At 37.8% G+C, this 19,845-nt stretch overlaps 1 protein-coding gene across 8 annotated transcripts in view; it reads left to right on the top strand.

Moving 5' to 3' along the window:
• Positions 1–19,845, top strand: part of PALLD (palladin, cytoskeletal associated protein) — a 207,728-nt gene that overhangs the window by 136,821 nt on the left and 51,062 nt on the right. Inside the window, exon 1 of one of the 8 annotated variants that reach the window (XM_075751844.1) lies at positions 4,048–4,217. The exons of 5 other annotated variants lie outside the window; for them this stretch is intronic. Coding sequence is in view for 1 of the 3 variants with exons in the window: in XM_075751843.1 (XP_075607958.1) it covers positions 4,300–4,313 (14 nt within the window). In the remaining 2 variants the exon portion in view is untranslated. Of the gene's footprint in view, positions 1–4,047; positions 4,218–4,294; positions 4,314–19,845 lie in introns of those variants that run through there. 2 more of the 8 variants (XM_075751845.1, XM_075751843.1) reach the window with 2 other exon arrangements.

Raw genomic sequence — 19,845 nt, forward strand, 5'->3', positions numbered from 1 at the left:
ATTTCACGGACAGGAAATAATACCAAACAAAGCATTTTACAGTTAGGACCTCGGTGTCTGCCAACACCAGTTAAGTTAGGTAGTACAGGATGTTTGCAATACGGCATTCAAGAGACTTTTGAAATAGTGCGAAGTGCTTTGGACTGGTACATGTTTGGCAATTGCCATTTCAAAGATATGGTTAGTCTTTTGTTTTTAGGAAAACCTAACTGCATTTTGGCCTTTTAAAACTCTCATGCATTCCGAGAAAATCAGTGACCTGTTCCTGGCTTAGTAGTCCCTGCTGAAAGCTTTTAAATGTTGTCAACTACAGTATGGAAGGGGATGCAATTTTATTGAGGTTTTTTGTTTTGTTTTGTTTAAATGAAAATTCAAAAATGCACAATGGTTGGTATGTCTAAGCTTATTTTTCATAGTTTGCATTAATGGGATGCATTTCCTTTAAGAAAAAGGAAAAGAAAGAAAAAGAAAGAAAGAAAAACAGGGAGATTGCTGAATTGGGCTCCATAAATAATTTAATTCAGTCAGCTGCATATGAATCAGTTTGAAAGCTAGCAAACTCTTTCAGTTCCCTCTTCTAGTCCTTCAGTGTCTATGTTACTGCCATTTCCATCTGAGCTTAACGGTGTTTGAACTGTAATATGATGCAAAGCTCCATTGTGGCTAGCTGAATACTATTTGGGTTGATTACAGGCATGCTTATATTCTTGAATTAATTTCCAGTTTTTTAAAACCAAAAGAATCTCATGTCATGTGTCTCCCTCATGTAGAAAACACCATTTGAATCTCAATCACAACTTCTTACACCTCAGAATTTTTTAGTTATATTTTTTGGTTTTCTTTTTCAAAAACATCCTGGTTGGATTTAAAGAATTTGGGAGATCTGGTCTTAAGTAGCATGATCAGAATTGCACATTCCAGTGTAGCTTTTAATGTCTTTATTATTCACCAGCTAGGATGCTAAAATTTTGCATATCCTAATGAAGAAAAAAGAAGTAGGCAAATAGAAGAAAGGAAATAGAACTGTGTAATTATTTGTAGTGTAGTAACACTTTGAAACTGGCTGTTGTGGATGCCAGTGTACATACACTCTATTAAAATACACTTCCTTCACTGAAGATACACTGCAAGCGAAAAGGTTGCATTTAAATACTACAAATTATTCTGTGGTAGTTTAGGAACTTGACATGCTCTCTCAAGAAGTCCATTGACTTGTTTTATCTTCATTTGTTTTCCCTCAGGTTGCTGAGGATGTAATTACTCTCTGTAAGGACTTTCTCTCTGCGTTTTCAGCCTTTTTTTCCTGAAGTTATCCTTTCAGCTTTTGTACTTTAAGCAATACTAATTTCATTTTATTTATAGGGTGGCATAGAAAGTGAATCTTCATTTTGTGAAGATTCTCAAAGTTTGAATGAATGCTAGCAAAAAAAATCTCATATGACTTCAGGCAACTTGGTGTTTGTCTGTTTTACTAATGACGTTTATCATTACCTCCATTAGTTCACAGAAATTAATTGTTGGGGTTTTTTACTGCATTTTTGCAAAAACTGTTTGTTATAATTGCCATTACACTTTAAATACTTTATTTAAATATTAGGACTTCAGTGCAGTTGTATGCAATTGTCTTTTTAAATGTAAATAAGTTTCCCTCATTTTAGTTTGCCAGCCATGCTTAGCTGGAAACTCTTTAAACTAGAAACAAATGTTCCTGGAACTGGAATGATAGGCAAAGTTGTTTACAAAAAATAATAACAGGTCATATTCAGTTTTAAGTTAAGTCTTGTTTCCTTTCTCTTGGATTTTTATCTTACATTATGCATCATGTTTGGTTCCCAATAAGTTGAGCTTCATTTTCACTTTCCATACCCAGTTACGCTTGTGGAGTCACAGTGAAGCTAGTGTCCTGAACTAAGCTGATGTGCACAAGCTGTCTTTTTGCTTTCCTCTTCCATCCCCATGAAGTGAACATGAGCATACATGCATAAACATAAAATTCTTCTCCAAAATTCTTGGAACATATGTGCAAAATATGTGCAATGTAAGAGCTGTGACAGAAGAAAATGTCAGAGAACTTAGTTTGCATTACTGCAATATGAAGTCACTCTGTTATAATCAAATACAAAGGAGAAAATGCGGTTAAGAAATGTGAAATCCAGGTACTGTTTTTCTATAATTGGCTTTTCCTACCATATATCAGTCCATTCTTCGTTGTGTGTGTTAGATTATCTGCAGCTATTACTGGCTGAATTATTTTCTGCTTGTTAGATGAAATACTATCCTTGACAGCATATTTGCCCAAAATCACAGAGACGCCTGATTAGTCATGAGTAATACTCTTTTTTATCTTTGTACTATCTTAATGCTATGTGTATGAGCTACCATGCTTCTTCCCCATAGTCATGTACCAGAATTGGAAAGAGTGTTAGTGCAGTGCCAGTCTTTCTGCCAGGATCTGGCACGTCACTCTCTGTTCTAGCAATGGGGAGTGATGTGGCGTGAGTTCCAAGTCCTAAAGATGGCTGGGTGGTGAAAGGGGGTGGAGTGAGCAGGGGAAGTTTCAGTGCCACCTTGTTCTGCATCGTTCACTGCAGAATGAAATTTCTCAGGTACAGGTCTTGCTGGAGGGTTCATACCAGTTGGAGAAAAATAGTTATGATGATGTTCTTGTGCAAACCCAACAGATTCCAGGTGTTCACAGCTAAACTGTAATACTGGTTGGAAAGTGGAGCTAGAAGAAGAAAGAACACCCTTACTTTCAGCTGCCCTAAAATCTCTTAGCCATTTAATAGGTTGTTTAATAGTAGTGAGATAAAAGGCAGCATGTTCGTACGCTTCTTTTTGCTGTCTGCATTGTAGAAAATTCAAGCGATACCACTGATCACCTCTGCAGATTAAGCATGGATTTGGGAGTAGAGGTTTTACAGATGTATCTTTTGAGATTGTCTGTCTTGTTTATAAGCAGATGTTTAAGTGGATGTTACTAATGATTAGTTGCGTTCTATGCTTGCTTATAAAACTGATGTTGGCATGTAATCTGTAGGAAAGGGCTGGATCCAGATCAAGTAGGTTCTAGTAGGAAGGGTATGAACCAACAACAGAAATCTGTTCTTCTGTCTTTGTCTCCTTAGGGAAAAAAAGAAGAAAGAAAAAAAAGTATCTACCTCCAAATGATGCCCTTAGTGGAATATGTAATAATAATTAATGTATTGACAGTAAGTGTTTGGCACTCTGGATGTTTTTGCATAATTAGACTGCAAAATAGCATGATTTTTGTAATGTATAGTAAATGTTCTCTGAACTCTGATGCAATTCTTTGACAGGTGAAGAAGATGCAGGAGGTTGCACATTTTAGTCACCTGTTTTATAAACAATAGAGCGATATGGATTTTCTGAAAAAAGTTTTAAATTCAGTTTAACCTGAAAACTCAGGGACTTGGTAGTGATGAGTAGTGGTGTAAGTGTTAATTAAAAAGAACAGAAAGTATCAGAGAGCTTAGAAGAATAACTTGAGACATCACTTCCGCAGTTCTACATCAAAAGGTGTAGCCATATGTAGCTCTCCCATCCGCTCTGTCAGGCAGACAATGACATGGAAATCATGGAAACTTTTCCTACGCAGAAAAGCTAACATAAACTCTCATAGCAGCGTTTTTGTGCAGCTGTATGGCAATATGGAAGCGCCTGGGATGTTTGCTCTGCTCTCTAGGCAGTTGCAGTGCCTGCTTCTGCTTCAGTGAAGTTTCTCAAGCTTTTCTACTGGGTATGGATGTCGAGTTCCTGGAGGGAAGAAAGTGAACTTCCAGCATGGGACCCGAGCCTTTTTTGGCAAAAAGTGTATCAAAAAGTCCCGGTTCTTGCAGCTCCGAGGGGGAGTAATTAAGACTTAGGCTGCGGCAGCAGGGAAAGACGATCCCGACGGCGATCGGCCGCGGGAAAACCCCCATTTCCCTGCAGTTCCCAGCAGCCTGGTAACGCCTCTCGCACGCAGCGGGGAGCCCAGGGTGGCCGCGGGACTCTTAACGTGAAGCTGCCGGAGTGGGACGCGCCGGCGGAGGCTCACTGAGTCACGGCGCGGTGGCTGCGCCGCCCGGCCCGCCCTATATAGCGCCGAGTACCTGCGGGCGCCGCTCCGCTCCGCTCCCGCCGCGCCGGTCTCCCTCGTCCCCTCAAAACTTGCGCTCGGGTATGTGATAACTGCCCACGTAAACGTCGCCGAGGTAAGATGGCAGGATGCTTTCGTGAGTTCGTACATGACGGTTTTTTTTCTTCAGTTGAGGCGAACGCACGGCAGAAGCGGTGATGGAAAGCGAGAGGTCAGGGCGAACGAAATCGTGCTGTAATCGAATCGTGCTGACCGCATTTCTTAGGGGGGGTTTTGTTCGGTTGGTTGGTTTGGTTTTGGGTTTTTTTTGTTTCGTGGTTTGGTCGTCCGTTCCCCCCCTCCCCCCGACTGTTTCTTACCCTTTTAGTTTGCCACATCGTCTGTAGTTGCGTCCGAGCTTGGCTGATGCGCTTTACTTGGCGACCTTGGCCATCAGCTTGGTGTTTCCAAGCACAGAGAAGATGCTGTTGTGGTGGCAGCGGCTGTGTGTATCCTTGCATCTCAAGGCTTGCTAAATCGGTTGTTGGCTTGTTAGTAAATGCGACAGAGAGTAAAATACCAGTGCTTTCTCAGCTTTCTTTGTAGGAGACTTCTGTAGGAACCTGGTGATACTCCTGGAGGAAAAGAGAGTTGGTAATGGACAGGAGACTTGGATGTTTTAGTAAACTTACTATGGCTTCTTACCAAAATTAAACCAAAATCAAGCAAAATATTGGGGTTTTTTTTGTCCTATGGAATTCATTAGTCTGTAAGGAAGACAGATTTGGTGACCTAGCAATGATGTACTGTTGTAGCTAACTTTTTTGTCTAATGTTTATCATTGAGTGTTGAAAGGAATTTGGTGTTACTTAGTAACTTTGTAAATTGTAACAGTAACTGCTTTGGAGATTTTTATTTTTTTCCCCTTCTTTTCCAAGTCTGTAGCAGGCATTTGTTTAAGTTTTAGTAGCGAAGACACACACGCACAAAAGTTAAAGTTTCCTGGCAGCAGGCGCATAATTAGAAAGAAGGCTGGGAAAAGTAAGACTGGCCTTCCTTATAATGATGTGCTTACAGAAACTTGGAAAGCAGAGATATGCATTGGCTATCAAAGAGAAACCAATGTCTGCTCTTGGAACATTTGGGTCAGCCTTATGTTAAGGAATATGGTGCTGCAGAGCATACATCCAAAAATAGGAGTGGACACATTTGATGTTTCATTAGGCTTTGAGGTCAAGAAACTGTTTTTCCACAGTATTCTGTGGCTGTATTGAACTGAAACCATGATTCCTGGGACCAAACCTTATATTTCTGAAATTAACTCTGTAAGATGTATTACATATAGTATGGAAAGTTTTATGTGCGCTCACAAGCTGGAGTTCTGGGGTGGGAAAAGTTATGATGATGTTCTTAAGGAAGCCCAACAGTTTCCAGGCATCCAGAGCTGGTCTGTGATTCACAATGCATACCAGACATAGAAGGATTAAGATATAGAACTGATAACAAGAGGATGGAAAAAACATATAAAAAGTTAAGCCCATGTCCGTTGGTTGTATCTAAACCACTTTGCTATGAAAAAGGGGGCAAATACTTATGAGAACAGGATTCTGAGAGAGATTCTGTTGCATCCTGCTTTCAAATGGGGAACAAAACTGAAAGAACTGACTGTCTGTGGAACAATATTCTGGTACTAATTTTCCTGGCCAGGAGGAGAAACCCTGTGGGAAAAGGTGGGGACAAAGGGATAAGAGTTTGAAGAAAAGAAACTGGGAAGAATGAGTAGGAAGTATACAGATGTTCTTGCAACTTTTGAAACTCTTAGGAATATACAGGTAGGATTTTGTTGGAATTAGGAGTATCTCATTTGGATAAAAACATTTCTCTCATCTTTGAGACAGTAGAAACCTGATAATCACAAAGTCAGAATTTACCAAGTTACCATAATCTGACATGGAAGGGATGTGTGGTAAAGGTTCGTTAACAGTTGGCAGATATAGGTCACGTGGCTTTTCTTGTAGCTTTATGAGAGCCGAGCAAATTTTTTTTTTCAGTGGAAAACTGTTCTGAAAATTTAAAGTGTGATTTAAGTAACAATAAGCAGCCTGATGTATCAGGATGCCATTAAAAAGCACTGCTGTAAAATACATGTTTTTATGTTCTTATACTTAGTGAAGTTCTAGAAAATTGTTATCTTCAGATTGGTGGGGGGGTTTTGTGTGTGTATGTGTTGGTGGTTTGGTTTTTTGTTTTTTTCAGAGCAGAACAGTTACACATGCTGTTCTGGCCAAGTTCATCTTGCTTGGACACTCATGCATAATTAGGCCCCTATTAATGTGAGCCTATTATTTTCGACTAACCTGAGTCTACTGCTTTCTCTTTGCAGAGACTGTGTGATGATTGCAACATGTAAAACTTTGCAAAGTGTTCTTTTACAGTAATTACTGGGTTTTGTATAATTACAATTATTGTAGATTAATTATTGGGATCTACAGTTCCAGGCAACAGAAAGCAACTCACTATGCTCTGCTCTGCACTGAAGAACTTTTTGAGCTTATACGACAGTTGTGGAGGGCACAATAGTCTAACCTCTTCACAAACAGGAGTGGCTTGCAGTTTGTTCATCTGCTCTGTGGTCTGTATGACTGCATTAGCCATTTCTAATAGCTATGTCGGCTATGTTAGGACAGCATGCCTCCATTTCCGTAAGGACACAGTGGTAAATCTGATGAGTAATGTTCAGCTGTTGGGTTTTGGGCATTGGAAGACAAAGGGAGCAGTCTGGCTGGAAGTGACCTATGGGATGCTGGTCAGCCCACTTACATGGAGAGTCCTTCTTTCTCTGCTGTACAGAATTTCTTTCTATTACTCTGCTTCAAAATGAACCATGAGAGACTTGCCTTATTTAAACTTACCTGGTTCTCAGCTGGGTAAAACAAACCGATCTGACTTGTAAAATCATGTAGTTGATGGGAAATCATGGTATTCTTCAAACAGCAAATGCATTTCTCAACCAGCTCTGCTTAAGGTAGCTGCTTTGTGATTTTGCTCATGACAATGTTAATGTGGACCCATGTGCCTGGGAGCAGAGTAGACTATCAGTGTGATGTCGTACATATAGATTCTGACTGTGTGTATAGCATAATTTCCTGTAGATTATGAATAGTGGTAGGCACTAAACCTGAAAAACATGAAGATAAAGACTTTTGGTTTTAAAAAGCTGAGTTGCTGAGATGAACATGTGTAGGTAAGGGAAGTGCATGGGGTGCAGTGAGGAGAAACTGAAAGATGAAGATAAGCATATGTGCTATTAGTTACATAATTTCCATATGAAATGTTTTATGTTATTGTCATAAGTCATTTGCTGTTTACTTTCCAAGAAAGGACTCTTCAAGTATTTGGGGGTCTACTGGACCATTACTGATCTGAGAGGAGTTGGTGGCCCCAAATTTTTATTTTCCCAGTAAAAATCTCAGAGTTATGTAGAACATATTAATTAACTGATAGTCCCATATATTCTTGAGAACATAATCATTGGCTGGAAATCTCTCATCCTGGAAATATTCTTTAATCAAAATATGCCTATGGAATTTTGTATTCATGAATCATCTTCCATCTTGGAAATATTCCCGTTTTCTTAACAGATAGCGTTTCAGTGCTAGATTAAGTAATAAAGTTCCTCTTGGAGTAAAGCTCCCACTCAGTAATAGCAATACTGAGCAATGATTTCATAGTGATAATATGTCCATTTGGAAGAATTAGGAAGACAACATACAGAGTAATTACTAACCAAGTCATAGTATGCCTTGAAGACTCCTTTTAACCTCTTGTTCTGCAGAAAGTGAAGAGGACAGTCTTTTGTGACCACAAGCGTCAGATCTTCCTGGAGCTTTACAGATCATTTAACATTTTGGTATTCATACAATTAAAAAAATAATGTTTACTATGTCATCATAATTATCATAGGAGGAGAACCAATAATTAAGGCAGTTCTTTTTACATATGTGAAGTATACTTTCTGGATTGGCACATGAATTTTCCACATTGTTGTCTAGACACTTAATGCGGTCCTTCTCCCACCTGCTTGAGACAATCCAACCCTTGCCAACACAGGAAGTTTGTATTTCCTTTATTGAAGCAGAAAGTGATTGTAATTAGTGTTTTGTGTATGGCACTCCCCAGTGCTTTCCTTTTCCACAAAGGGAAGTAGTTTAAGACAAACAGCATTTATTTTTATATAAATAAATACAATGGGCTCAATTTATTGCTGGACTTTTTTCTGCCTGGTGCAGCTGCGTGAGATGAGCCAAGAAAGAACTGAGTCTGCTTTCCCTAGTTTGCATAGTGTGCTTATCTTTCCAGGGGTGATTTGAGTAAGAAATCTTGGATTAACTTAGGTTATCTTAAACCATCCTTTGGTAGCAGTTATTCAGAATTCATTCCAGTCCTTCCTAGGGCTTTCTTCTGAGACTGGGGAATTTTATTCCTTCACATTACCAAAAAATGTTCCTCTTGAAATTCCTTCTTGAAATGTTACCAGTTTCAGAAGATGGTGTATATTGTTTGTGCTGATCTAAAACATAGGAGAAGAAAAAAAAAGTCTTCTAATTCTTCTCTTTGAAGAATCGGATCTTATATCACTTATATTTCAAACAGAAAGTGGCAGTGTGAGCTTGAGTTCATACTTCAGCCTTAAAAATGTGGAAGAGTGATTTAGTTGAAGAGTTGAGTCTGTGCTTCAGGAGCTGCTATATTGCGTTGCCAAAGTATCCAAGTTTTGGTAAACGTTCGTAAGATGGCACGTGTCTCATTTGTCCTTTTGGATTTGTGTAAAGTGAAGGCTTTCTGGAGAAAGATGGTTATTTGCAGACATGATGTGTCAGTCAGCAGAAATGTACAGGTTTTGGTTTTCATTGGCAACATGGTTACATTTTTTTTCCCAAGCTAAAATGTAAAAATAGATTAACACACAAAATCTGTTTTAGTAATGTTAGCATTTATACCAACCAACTAACCCTGTCAAATTCACAGTGAAGAGTGATATTCTTGTCTTATATGCTATTGTACCCATTAAGGCAACACAGTACCTGAGGTGTGCATGTAGATAATGGGAAAACATAAGGAATTAAGTTTACAACATCAGTATTTAACTCCTTGCTTTTACGATCTTGGGTGGGATTGTTTTAATCTTTGCATTTACAAGAAAATTACTGAACTTTGTTTTAAAAGCATTGAATTTAGATGAAGATTCAGTCAGCTGGATTTAATTTTAAAATTCTGATTTAAAAAGAATTCCTCTCTATGATGAAGAAGAATCCACTTTGGAGAGCAAGAAATGCATGAGGCAGTGTCTGGTGGGCTGGACAAACTTCATTAGGAGTTCCTGCCTGGGCTCTAGTGAATAGAAAAAAGAGTATGGAATATTTTGATTTTTTTTTTTTTTTTTTTGTGCTACTTCTGCTACAGAATCATTTAAAAAGTATGACCCCAGTTCTCCAGCCACACTGAGCACAGAAATCTGGTTTAAATCAAGACATGCATGTGTTACAGCAACTTTTCTCAGGAGAGCCAACCTGCTGGTTTTAGGCCAAACTTTAAGCTAGGCTTCCTCCTACCCATTCTTGCACCTTACTCACAACTTGGAAGACTTATCCTTAAAAAAGGATCATTATGTTATTTCTGTAGTTGGATTTTGTCATCTTTTAAAATTTTTACTCCATGGCTGAATTCATTCTTCTGAATAGGCTGAATTGCAGGATGAAAGCAGTCACTAGAAACAGATTTGTTGCTTTCAGTTCTGTTTCAAAGACCATGTGCATATGTACATGCAGATGTGTGTAAAATGTATGTTTCTGACTTCAAAGAACAGATAATGCAGATTTTTTTTTTTTTTAATGAGAGGAGATAATGCGAGTCTGTTTCTGTGTCAATATATATATCAAATGGTGTGTGAATTTATATATGGATGTGTGTGCTCTGTTATGTACAGAGCATAAGTACAAATCTGTATCTGACTCATGGGGATGATTTGTTTAAAGCAGCTGTTAAAGTGCAAAACAATTTTAATAGCTAACTTTGGTAAGTGGAGCAGATTCACCAACAGAAAGTTTTGCACAAATGAGAGTTTCCTTGTGCAGAAATTCAGTCGGTGCTGTATTTCTTCTAGCCCACCTCACTGTTCTTATTTTGGCTCTGAAATATAAAGCCTTTCTTTTCAGTGTTTGAAGGTTTCGGGAGGGCACCCTGATTTATGCCTGTATTTTGTGGTGACCAAAGATCTAGTGAATTTTTTCGTACAAGTGAGGCTTTGAAAATGCCAGAGGTGATCATAATATTTTGTGGATGGGGTATTTTCATGTGCTCTGTATTTGAGTGTGATCTGTGTTTCCTGTCAAAACTTTTAGGGGATTAAATGAAAGCATGAGTTACTTGGTATTGCATTACTGATGGTGAGTCTGTTGCAAGATGATGCAATTTACTTCTGTGCAAATCTGAGGTGCCTAAAACCAGAATTATGTAAAGAAAGTTTAAAGGGAGTATTGATGCCCACAGTGACAGAGGTTTTGGTGTGTAGCCACAAATGTCTTTCAGAAATTTTCGTGAAAAGAGTGCCTGGGCTTCAGAAGTGTTCATCAGTGTTATTCAACTGACAAGCCACCAGACTGTGTATTTTGCTCTATACACTGTGGATTCTTTTCAGTGAGGAGTCAAGAGACTTCTGTGTTTTCTTTTCCACAACAGACATGTTTCCTCATCTGACATCGCCAAAGTCTATTGTTTTCCTGTTTCTAAAGCTACCTGATAATTTTCATATATCTGTGCTAATTCTCACACACCTAGGTTCAATGTCCTTGCCAAATCACATGTTTATTCTTCACATATAACCTTTGTAGCCTATTTTTTCAGGCAGTAAATAGTTTGCCATACTGCTTGGCTACAGTTTAGGGAGGAAGTCTTGATTTCCTGTAAATCTTCACAGTTTTTCTATCTTTATAAAAATCTGGAGATCTGTATGCAACAGAAGAAAAAAAAGACACATGCCTCTTCTATCAGTTTCTGCATGCATATGAAACCCAATTTATAAAGTGAGACTGTGGAAGTTCAAACTTGAAAAGTACATTATGTTGTCTTATAAGTCTCTAGAATGTTACATGTGGTTTCCATTCTTTTATCTTTAGTGGCTTTTTTGCTAGAGATTTTGAGGTTATTAACTGTTTAACATTTTCTTAAGTTGTTCATCAGGAATTTCTGGAAAATGATTGCTTCCATTTTCTGCATTCTATTAAAATACCCTCTAAACCTCTTCTTTCTTTTTAAAAAAAGAAGAAAAAATTTTTAATATCGGTTGTATTTCAGGAACATTTGTGCTCGTAGGACACAGAGCTTTCAGGGTAAAAAAAGCCAAGGTTAGAAGCTGCTTTCGTATAAATACAACTGAATTAGGTGAGTGTTGCATGTGTGTTTGTCCACGTAGATGGAGAGAAAAAAGGGGTTGCTATTAACATAAAACCAATATATGTCAACATTTTCTCAAAGAATGAACTTTCAGCTGCTGATTCTGAGGTTAGTTCTATGCTTGTCTCTGGCCCATACAACACAGTGTCTGTAAGTGTTTCTGGGATTTTAGAAATAAAAATTATACAACTGATTGTAAAACTCAAGGTTCCTGTGTCCTTGTCCCTTCAAAATTTAGTGGTCATGCTAATGGATAGGTGTAAAGAGCCAATTAATGTGAATAATGAAATTTATCTGAATCATGAAATACCCAGAATAATGAGCAGAATACTTGGAAATCAGGATCTCTTTGCCACGTATCCCTTGCCCTCCCACCAATTGTATGGCTGCCGTTAGCAACCAGCTGCAAGCAACACGTGAGCCTTCTCTGCAGCCCTGGCTAGAACATGTTGCAGTAATCTAGTCTTGATGTCAAAGGTGCATCATGTGGTACACAGACCAGTGTATGGTGGAACCATTCCCAGGATGGTTAGGCTCAGCTCTGACCACATGCATGACAGTTTGCTCAAGATCAAGGGCCTGATTTCAACTCTGAAGAATCTTTTTAGGAGGGAAGCAACGTTTTCTGGAGCATAAGCTGTCATTTTAAAGGAGCAGGGTTTTGCACTTGCCTGTCTAAGCTTCAGCATATCCAGCTGGTCTATGATACCTCACTGGAAGTTTTCTTACGACAGACGTATGTTTTTCTTATCAAAGATTCTTCTGCAGGTTCACAAAAGTATCAAGAAATTCAGAGCCCAGAAACACACACACACACAAGTAGTGGATATTCTGTTTGTTACAGACTGCAGTAATAAATCAGGGCATTACCATGTGACCACAAATGTTTTAATGATAAATTAGTTTCAGTTCTTTTGCCGTGCATGTCTTGAGATGAAGCAAGCCGTTCTTACACTTCTTACAAGGATCTGATTATGGGCATGGTTCTTGGTGTGGTGAACTGTTCGGTTCAGAAAAAGTATTGATATTTTTAATGCTAGATTTAGTGTGGTGTTGTACTAAAAGGCAATAAAATACTTCTGGTTTCATCCTCTTCTGACTGCAGTCTGCTCCTCCTCCAAACTGCCAGGCAAGGCTATTTCATCCTCACTTTGAACAGTCTTTGAAGACTGTTTTGTAGTACTTCTGTAACTTTGTAAAGTTAACGTTCCTGTTGGGTACAAACTTTTGACTTTTTTGGTGGTAGATTGTAACTAGAAAAGTGGAATGACCTAGGGACAGTTAGTTAGAATGAAGTACAAAAGAGCTCAGTGGGCCACTGAGGCTAATGATTGGTTTGCAACTAAAACGCAGTGCTCGCATTTTGTCCTTTTTTGGATTAAGAAAATAGATGTTTGTACTTTAAGAATTAATGCGTACAAATGCAAAAGACAGGCCCTGTTTACTGAGTGAATTCTTGTGCGAGTACTGAATTAGAGGAACTGTTTGCTGTGCTAATATTTGAAGTACCATGCTCATTGAGTAAAGAGCAGAGCAGAATAGAATTGGAATGCATTTAAGCAGGAAGCTGATCTGTGGTAGATGAAAGTTTGGGGCGAGTTGAGTAAATTTATATGAACATACAGAGCTCTGAGATGCCTCATATTTTTACTAAGTATCCTCACTTTTTCCAAAAGGTTTGGTACGTCTGCCAGAATTTCCAGTACTGCTGAAGCAAAGCTGGTTATGCAGAGTAATAGGGGATTGACTAATTAGAGTGAAACTGGGATATTTGGAGACATTTGTGAAACATGTGAATAGTACCTTTTTAATTAATGGAAAGGTTTAGAAAATGCCAGGGCCTCATATAGAGCGTCATACAAGACAGAAATGGCTTGTCTGAGAGATTAAATTCTTCAAAAAGCCATAATTAAATAATTCTTAATGTGCTTCTGAATTAAGGGAATTGTGTCTCTGTCATCATTGATAGTCTTTATGATAGAGGAAGAATCACAGAAATCTGCTGTTAAGCTTCCTGAGTTACTGATGTTAATCTTTGTCATTGGTTGTCGAGATTATTCTCAAATGCTTCCTTTATTTAATTACCTGAAATTCCTCAAGAGTTTTGTTATAGGTTGTCCACTGCTTTGCATGAAATTGAAAATGTCTTTGACAAGAGTCACTTAAAAAGGAAGGAAGTTACCAATATGATTACTTTCTCAATTAATTGCACTTTGTTTTGGAAAACATAGGGTTTGCTAAAACCGCTGACCACTGCCAAAGTTGGTAGAATAATTTAAGCTTTCATGTGTGTTTCATAGTTGGTAGAGGTAACTGCAGCATGCTGCATGAAGGACAGGAAAGAGATGGTGAAGGGGCTTTTCAGAAGATGTGAGACATACAAAAAACATATTTCCTAATTGGTCTGAGCAGCAATTCATTTCAGAGTTTTCCTTGGATGGTGCTGGGTGTATACATTCAGGTCTAAATTAATTGGTTGTCCTGTAAACTGCTGACTGTGCCTAATATTCTTGTTATCTGTTATTAGTTCTTCTATTGTACAGATTTCTCTCACATGTATATTGCACATTGATGTGCAGATTGGTGTGTTGTGGGGACAAGGGCATGTGTTTAAACTAAACTGTCGTGCTTTTGGTTTAATGAAACCATTTCAGTGCCTTTTTTTCAGAAAATATTAGTAGTTTTGCTGTGATAATAGTATATATTGTCTAGTGTTTTTGAATAATTGCCTCTCTAATCAAGTTCTCCTTGAGGTGGTAACTCTTGAGATTTATCTATGGCATATTTCAATTTTTTGTTCCCAGTAAAATTAGGATTACATTTACTGTTGTCAATGAATTTACACACTGGCCTAAAACCTGATTGATAAGCAATCAGAAGTGATAGTGTTGTACGTCATATTCAGGCTCAGTCAAGTCAGGCTATGGCTGGGAATAACATGAAGTTATAAAAGTTGGCTGTAGAAAGTATCAAGTTTATTTATACCTCATTAGCTCTAAGCTTTGCTGTTTCTATTCCAGAATAAGTGTGTACATGTAAGTAGTTTGGAGTACCTATTATGGTAGGAATATCTATTCTGGTATAATTCTGTCTATAGACCAGCTTGACTGATTCCTCCGTCTCTAATTTCCTAGTCCAAAACAGGAAAAAGCAGCATTTCTAAACAGTAGTACTGTAGGCTAAAACTACCGCAGAAAATTAGTACAAGTGGTTGTTAAGCCACGGTTAAGTAAGTGATACTTAATCCGGTATTGAAGGAGATACCTTCTGATTTATATAATATTCCTAGACATTTAAAACTTATTCCCCTGATAGCAGAACAGTTTCTTCTGAGACTTCATTGTGTGAGCTTTCTCAAGATATAATTTATTTTGGCTTGCAGTTGTCTTATGCTAGTTTTGCAACGTAGAATTCATGTTTTAATCTAAAGCTGTTAATTTTTCTACTGTTCTCTGTACTGGGAAGAGTTGCTATCTTTGTAGCTTTTCTTTAGTTCTGGCAGTCAAATCATTAAGTAGCAGTAACAAAGCAAGTTTAGACAATATGAATTATAAAAGATGCTAGAATATGTTAATAGTACATGAAATTGGAACTAATATAAACATGCATAGATCTCTGCAAGTTGCATATTATTGCCTTTTCCATGGTCATTTAGCAAAAGGAATTATCCACTGGGAGAACGATGCTTTCTTTTCCCTGTGATGAATTAGCTAATGATACAAAATTCTGTATTGGAGACCTGAAGACTGGAGGGAAGGCCTCCAGGGTAAGAATATAAGTTAATATGTACATATAAAAAAAGGGGGTTTTAGAAGAAAACTTGGCAATATTGTAACATTTTTCATTGGATGGCAGTACTATGGACAAATTCTACTGATGTTATGAGAACCTGTAGTACATTAATATATGATGTCATTGCTGGTGCCTACATTATATAGCACAAATGCACCGCAAAGTGTAACCCACAGTGCTGAGTCTCAAGAGCTGGTGGACATTTAAATAAGACTGGAGTCCCTCATTTGCCCTGTTTTTATTTGAGAGAAATCCCGATCACATGAGCTGAAGGAGCTGTGGCATGTTCCAACAGATTCCCCAGGCTACATCATTAGAGGACCAGTCCGCAAAATATGCGGCCAAGTACACCTGCTTATGGCGTATGTGCTGCTTATGGAAAACAAATGCTATAGTCATGATAACTCTTTGCTCTGCAGAAAATGAAGCAGTATCTTCAATAGCTGAAGTGATTTTGCTCTGGGAATCCTTTTTTTCTCCCCTTCCTCCCCTTCGTATAGAACCAGCAGTACAAGTACAGGTAGCAAACTCGAACAATGCTGTCTAACTATCTTCTACAACACTGGTGGGATTTTGTGCTTTTCAATGCAAAGGGACATTGCCAAGAATAAAGAAAATTAATGCTCTGTTTTGTTCATAGCTTCAAAGTTCAGTTGAAGACAGCATGAGTTCTGCCATACCCTTTAATAAGAAGATTTTTTCTATTCCAATCTTTGAAGCAGATGATGTCATTTATCACTTATTTAAATTACCTGGATTTGTATGCCATGATAAGCATTCCCTGTGATCTGAATATTTAATTAAAACTTGGAAAAGATTCCAGTGTGACACCAGGGACACAGAGTTAACATCCACCAAAAATCTCCCACATTCCCTTATGTATAGGGACACATTCCAGGTTTTAAAGTTTCTGTGTTTTCACTGCAGAAATCTGCTAATAAAGGTTGAGATGAAAATCAGTATATTTAGACTTTGTGACAGCTTTTCTGGGCTGAGAGTGGAGACTGACTCACTTCAATCATACTAGCAAATGCTATAATCAGATGGTTTCCATTTCTGTCACTACTGATTGGTCTTAACAGGGGACCTAGTTATGAAACCTTTGCATCTCCAAGTATTTCTCTGCCATTTAAATAAAGGTGAATTACTGAGATACTTAATTCACCTTAAAAAATTACTCCTAAAACACACACTAAAAATTGAAACAAATTATTACAATACAAGGATGAAATATTAGATGTATATTTTCAAATGTGTGTAATTCAAACCAAAGTTACCTGATTTTCAGAGCTACTTGCTACTGTTGCTCCTATTTGTTTCAATTGAATGTCTTTGTGCCTGAACACACAGGCTACAGGTTTGAATTCTTGAATTAATTTATACAAGTTTGGAAAGCTGTTGTAGCTTGTTTTTTCTGTGATAAACCAAAAAGATGATAGATTCAACATGTACATGCCCAGCTAGCATAGCAGTTCCTTTTGTGGCTGCTATATATAGTAGGCTAACTTGCATAATAATAGTGCTAGGATGGATGAGCGAGAGACTTGCAGTTGAATTTTTTCCGTTACAGCTCATTTTAGCAGATGTTTTCTGTGTTTCCAAAATGACAGTGCAACACAATACAATAGTTGAAACTTAATGGAGAATTATAACTTAGCAGAAATTCTGTCATCCATCAGGTTTTGGTGAAGTTTTATTGTAATTAAGATTTGATTAATGTTAGAAAAATATAGCTGCCATATTATTTAAAATTGGTTTTTGAGTCTAACTTAATTTCTCTGCTTTCCCTGACCTTTTCTGAAAACTAGGCATTGATTGAAACCACTGCCATTTTAGAAAGTGAGCATTGGCTGATGCTAATAACTCTGCAGACAGTTTTAGAATAAAGAAAACCTAATTATATAGTAAGTAGTCAACTCACAGATCAACAAAAGTATCCAAAGATGAAACTGGTCAAGTGAATATTGTTATTTATACCTTTTTCATTCAGGCAATCAAGTCTTAAGTTACATGTCTTGATTTTTAGTGGAATGAAGGCTTGCACTGTCTACTCGGAGAGAGCGTGTTAATGTTGCACAAATACCCTCCATTTGAAGTCTTCAGATAGTTCCAGCAATGGAGGTGAAATTTACTCCGATTATTCATTGTGCGTGCTAAGCAATTTAAAATCACTTTTCTCTGTTGTAACCTAAACTTTGGCTTTACCTTCATTAAAGACTTCATTACTTTTAGGGCAGTTGAATTAAAAATGTATGTGTGAATTAAGACATAAAGATCTGGTTTGGATGCTGCTATTCAGAAGTGAAGTGGATATAGAAGTTCTTTCTTCTCCTTCACGATTCCAAACTAACGGTATGGCTTCACAAACCCTCCCTTGGAAGGGACTTCCCCACCGGCAGTGTGAGTTGTGGGTGCTTGTTCCTGGACAAGCACCACCCTTCTTTTGCACCTGCAGAACTCCTTGGGTGGCTGCTCTTTAATCTGAAGCAGCGAACAGATCTAAGTTTAAAAAACAAAACCCAATCAAAACCCCACCCCTAAAGCAAACCACAAAAAGCCAACCAACCAACAAAACTATCAGTCCACTCAAATTCTAGGGTTACTTTCAACTTTTAACTCACTTGTCCCTTCTGCTGCTGTAAGGGGCCTAAACTGTTGCACCATCACAACTGGATGTGAAAGAACAGGCAAGGGCACACAGAAGGATTTGAAGATGTCTTACTAAGGGGGACAGAGAATCCATGGTAACATAAGTCCACATATTTCCTAAATGAGAGCATTCACAGCAGTATTCCGTGTACTCCATCTTAGGTTTATTTGCTGTGTACCTTTACTTGATTAGCATTTTCTTTCCTGAGAGTCACTGACGTAAACATGGCAACACTCACTGTAAATTTACAAAGATTGTATGATACACAGCTGCAACTAGAAGCAGTAGGAGCCACTTGGTGAACTCCTCTCAAACTTTTTTGGAAAAAGCAGAGGACAAAATTACCTACTCTGACTTTTTGTGCTGTGGTAAATACATTTTTGTGTTTCTGTGTGTGTGTGACAGTGACTAAATAAATTATGCTCTCAATAAAATACCATGCTAGCAAATACTGCATGCAGACTTGAAGCAGTTGTTGTTCAGCGATTGTGCATTAGACATACAATAACTGGAATTTATGTTTACATTAATTACAGCACGAACATAAATTTCTCTGGGCCCTTTTCTTCTTCATGTGCTCTGTTGATTGCCAGACTTTATTGTTTGTGTCATATACTGAGAGATGAAAAGCAACCTCAGTAACGGATGCAAAATATTGAGTGCAAGAACTGTCTTTTTCTCAGAAAAAAACCTTGTAGGTCCACTGGGTTTTGCTCCACATTTAATGTATTTTTATTGTGTACAATCAAGGAGTCCTATTGTTTGTGGTGAAAAGCTCAACGTATGTATGGGTGGTGACATCTGGCTCTTTGTAAATGAATATTGTATAGTGTTTTATAATAATTAACTAATTTCTTCAAAATAATGTCATACTAGAAATGAGGGACAGTACTTATGGTACCATAAAATAGAGAGTTTGTCTTTTTCTGGATCACAAAGAGTAAGCGGCAAATAAAACTATGGTAGATGTTTGTGTGTCTGTCCTGTTTCTGATCAGTGGATTAAGGTCTCTCTTTTTAATTTGTAGCTTTCTAAGGTTCCTAGAGGAATTCCCAAGCCTACTGAAGTAAAATCATAGGAATTAGAACTTCATCCCTTGCTTTTACTATAATTGTGTGCATGTCACACGTATCTTTGTCAGAGATTATACAACTCTCTTGCTCTGTAGTTGGTGATAACTTAAAGGTGGTTTTCATTAGATGTTCTCTTTTTTTAATGTTGTACCAGGAGCTCCAACTCTATGTTCTAGTCCTCTGCAGCTAACTACTGGCCTTATATGATGATCCTCACTGAAGACTTTGTGGACACTTCTGAGTGTTTAAAGCAAGATGTTAAGTTGCAGAGAGGTTTCCTATTAAGGAAAAGTGATGTAATGTCAGTGGAACACTGCCAACTTCTCTCAGCTCATTTTGTTTATATTAGCTGCATACCAAAGAAAATGCCCCATAAAACATGAGTGCTCCTTGCTATATTTAGCCAAGCTAATTTACTAATACCAGGAGATTATGTTTATATGCAATGGAAATAATTATAAAAACATTTGGGGGCATCTTATTGAAATAAAACAGGTTGAACTTGGGAAAAGTAAATACCAGATTTGCTCCTGGTGCATAGAAAGACTCTAGGGTACCTTTTAGCATTTATACTTGCAACATATGTATTTCTGTGCTGAAAAGCATTGTTTAACGTTTTAATTGAATTAATTTGCTGATTGTTTAATGAACACAAAGTACAAGGAAGTTATTTACATTGATCTGAGTCTTTTTAGTCTTAGCAATGCAGATGTCCTCAGATTTAACCTGTGTGACTAAAACCAATCTTGCCATACACGTTCAAATCTGATCTTCTGGTCTGAAATATTTGCATTCAT

Source organism: Balearica regulorum, chromosome 4 (assembly GCF_011004875.1).
Source record: "Balearica regulorum gibbericeps isolate bBalReg1 chromosome 4, bBalReg1.pri, whole genome shotgun sequence".
Classification (NCBI taxonomy): domain Eukaryota; kingdom Metazoa; phylum Chordata; class Aves; order Gruiformes; family Gruidae; genus Balearica; species Balearica regulorum.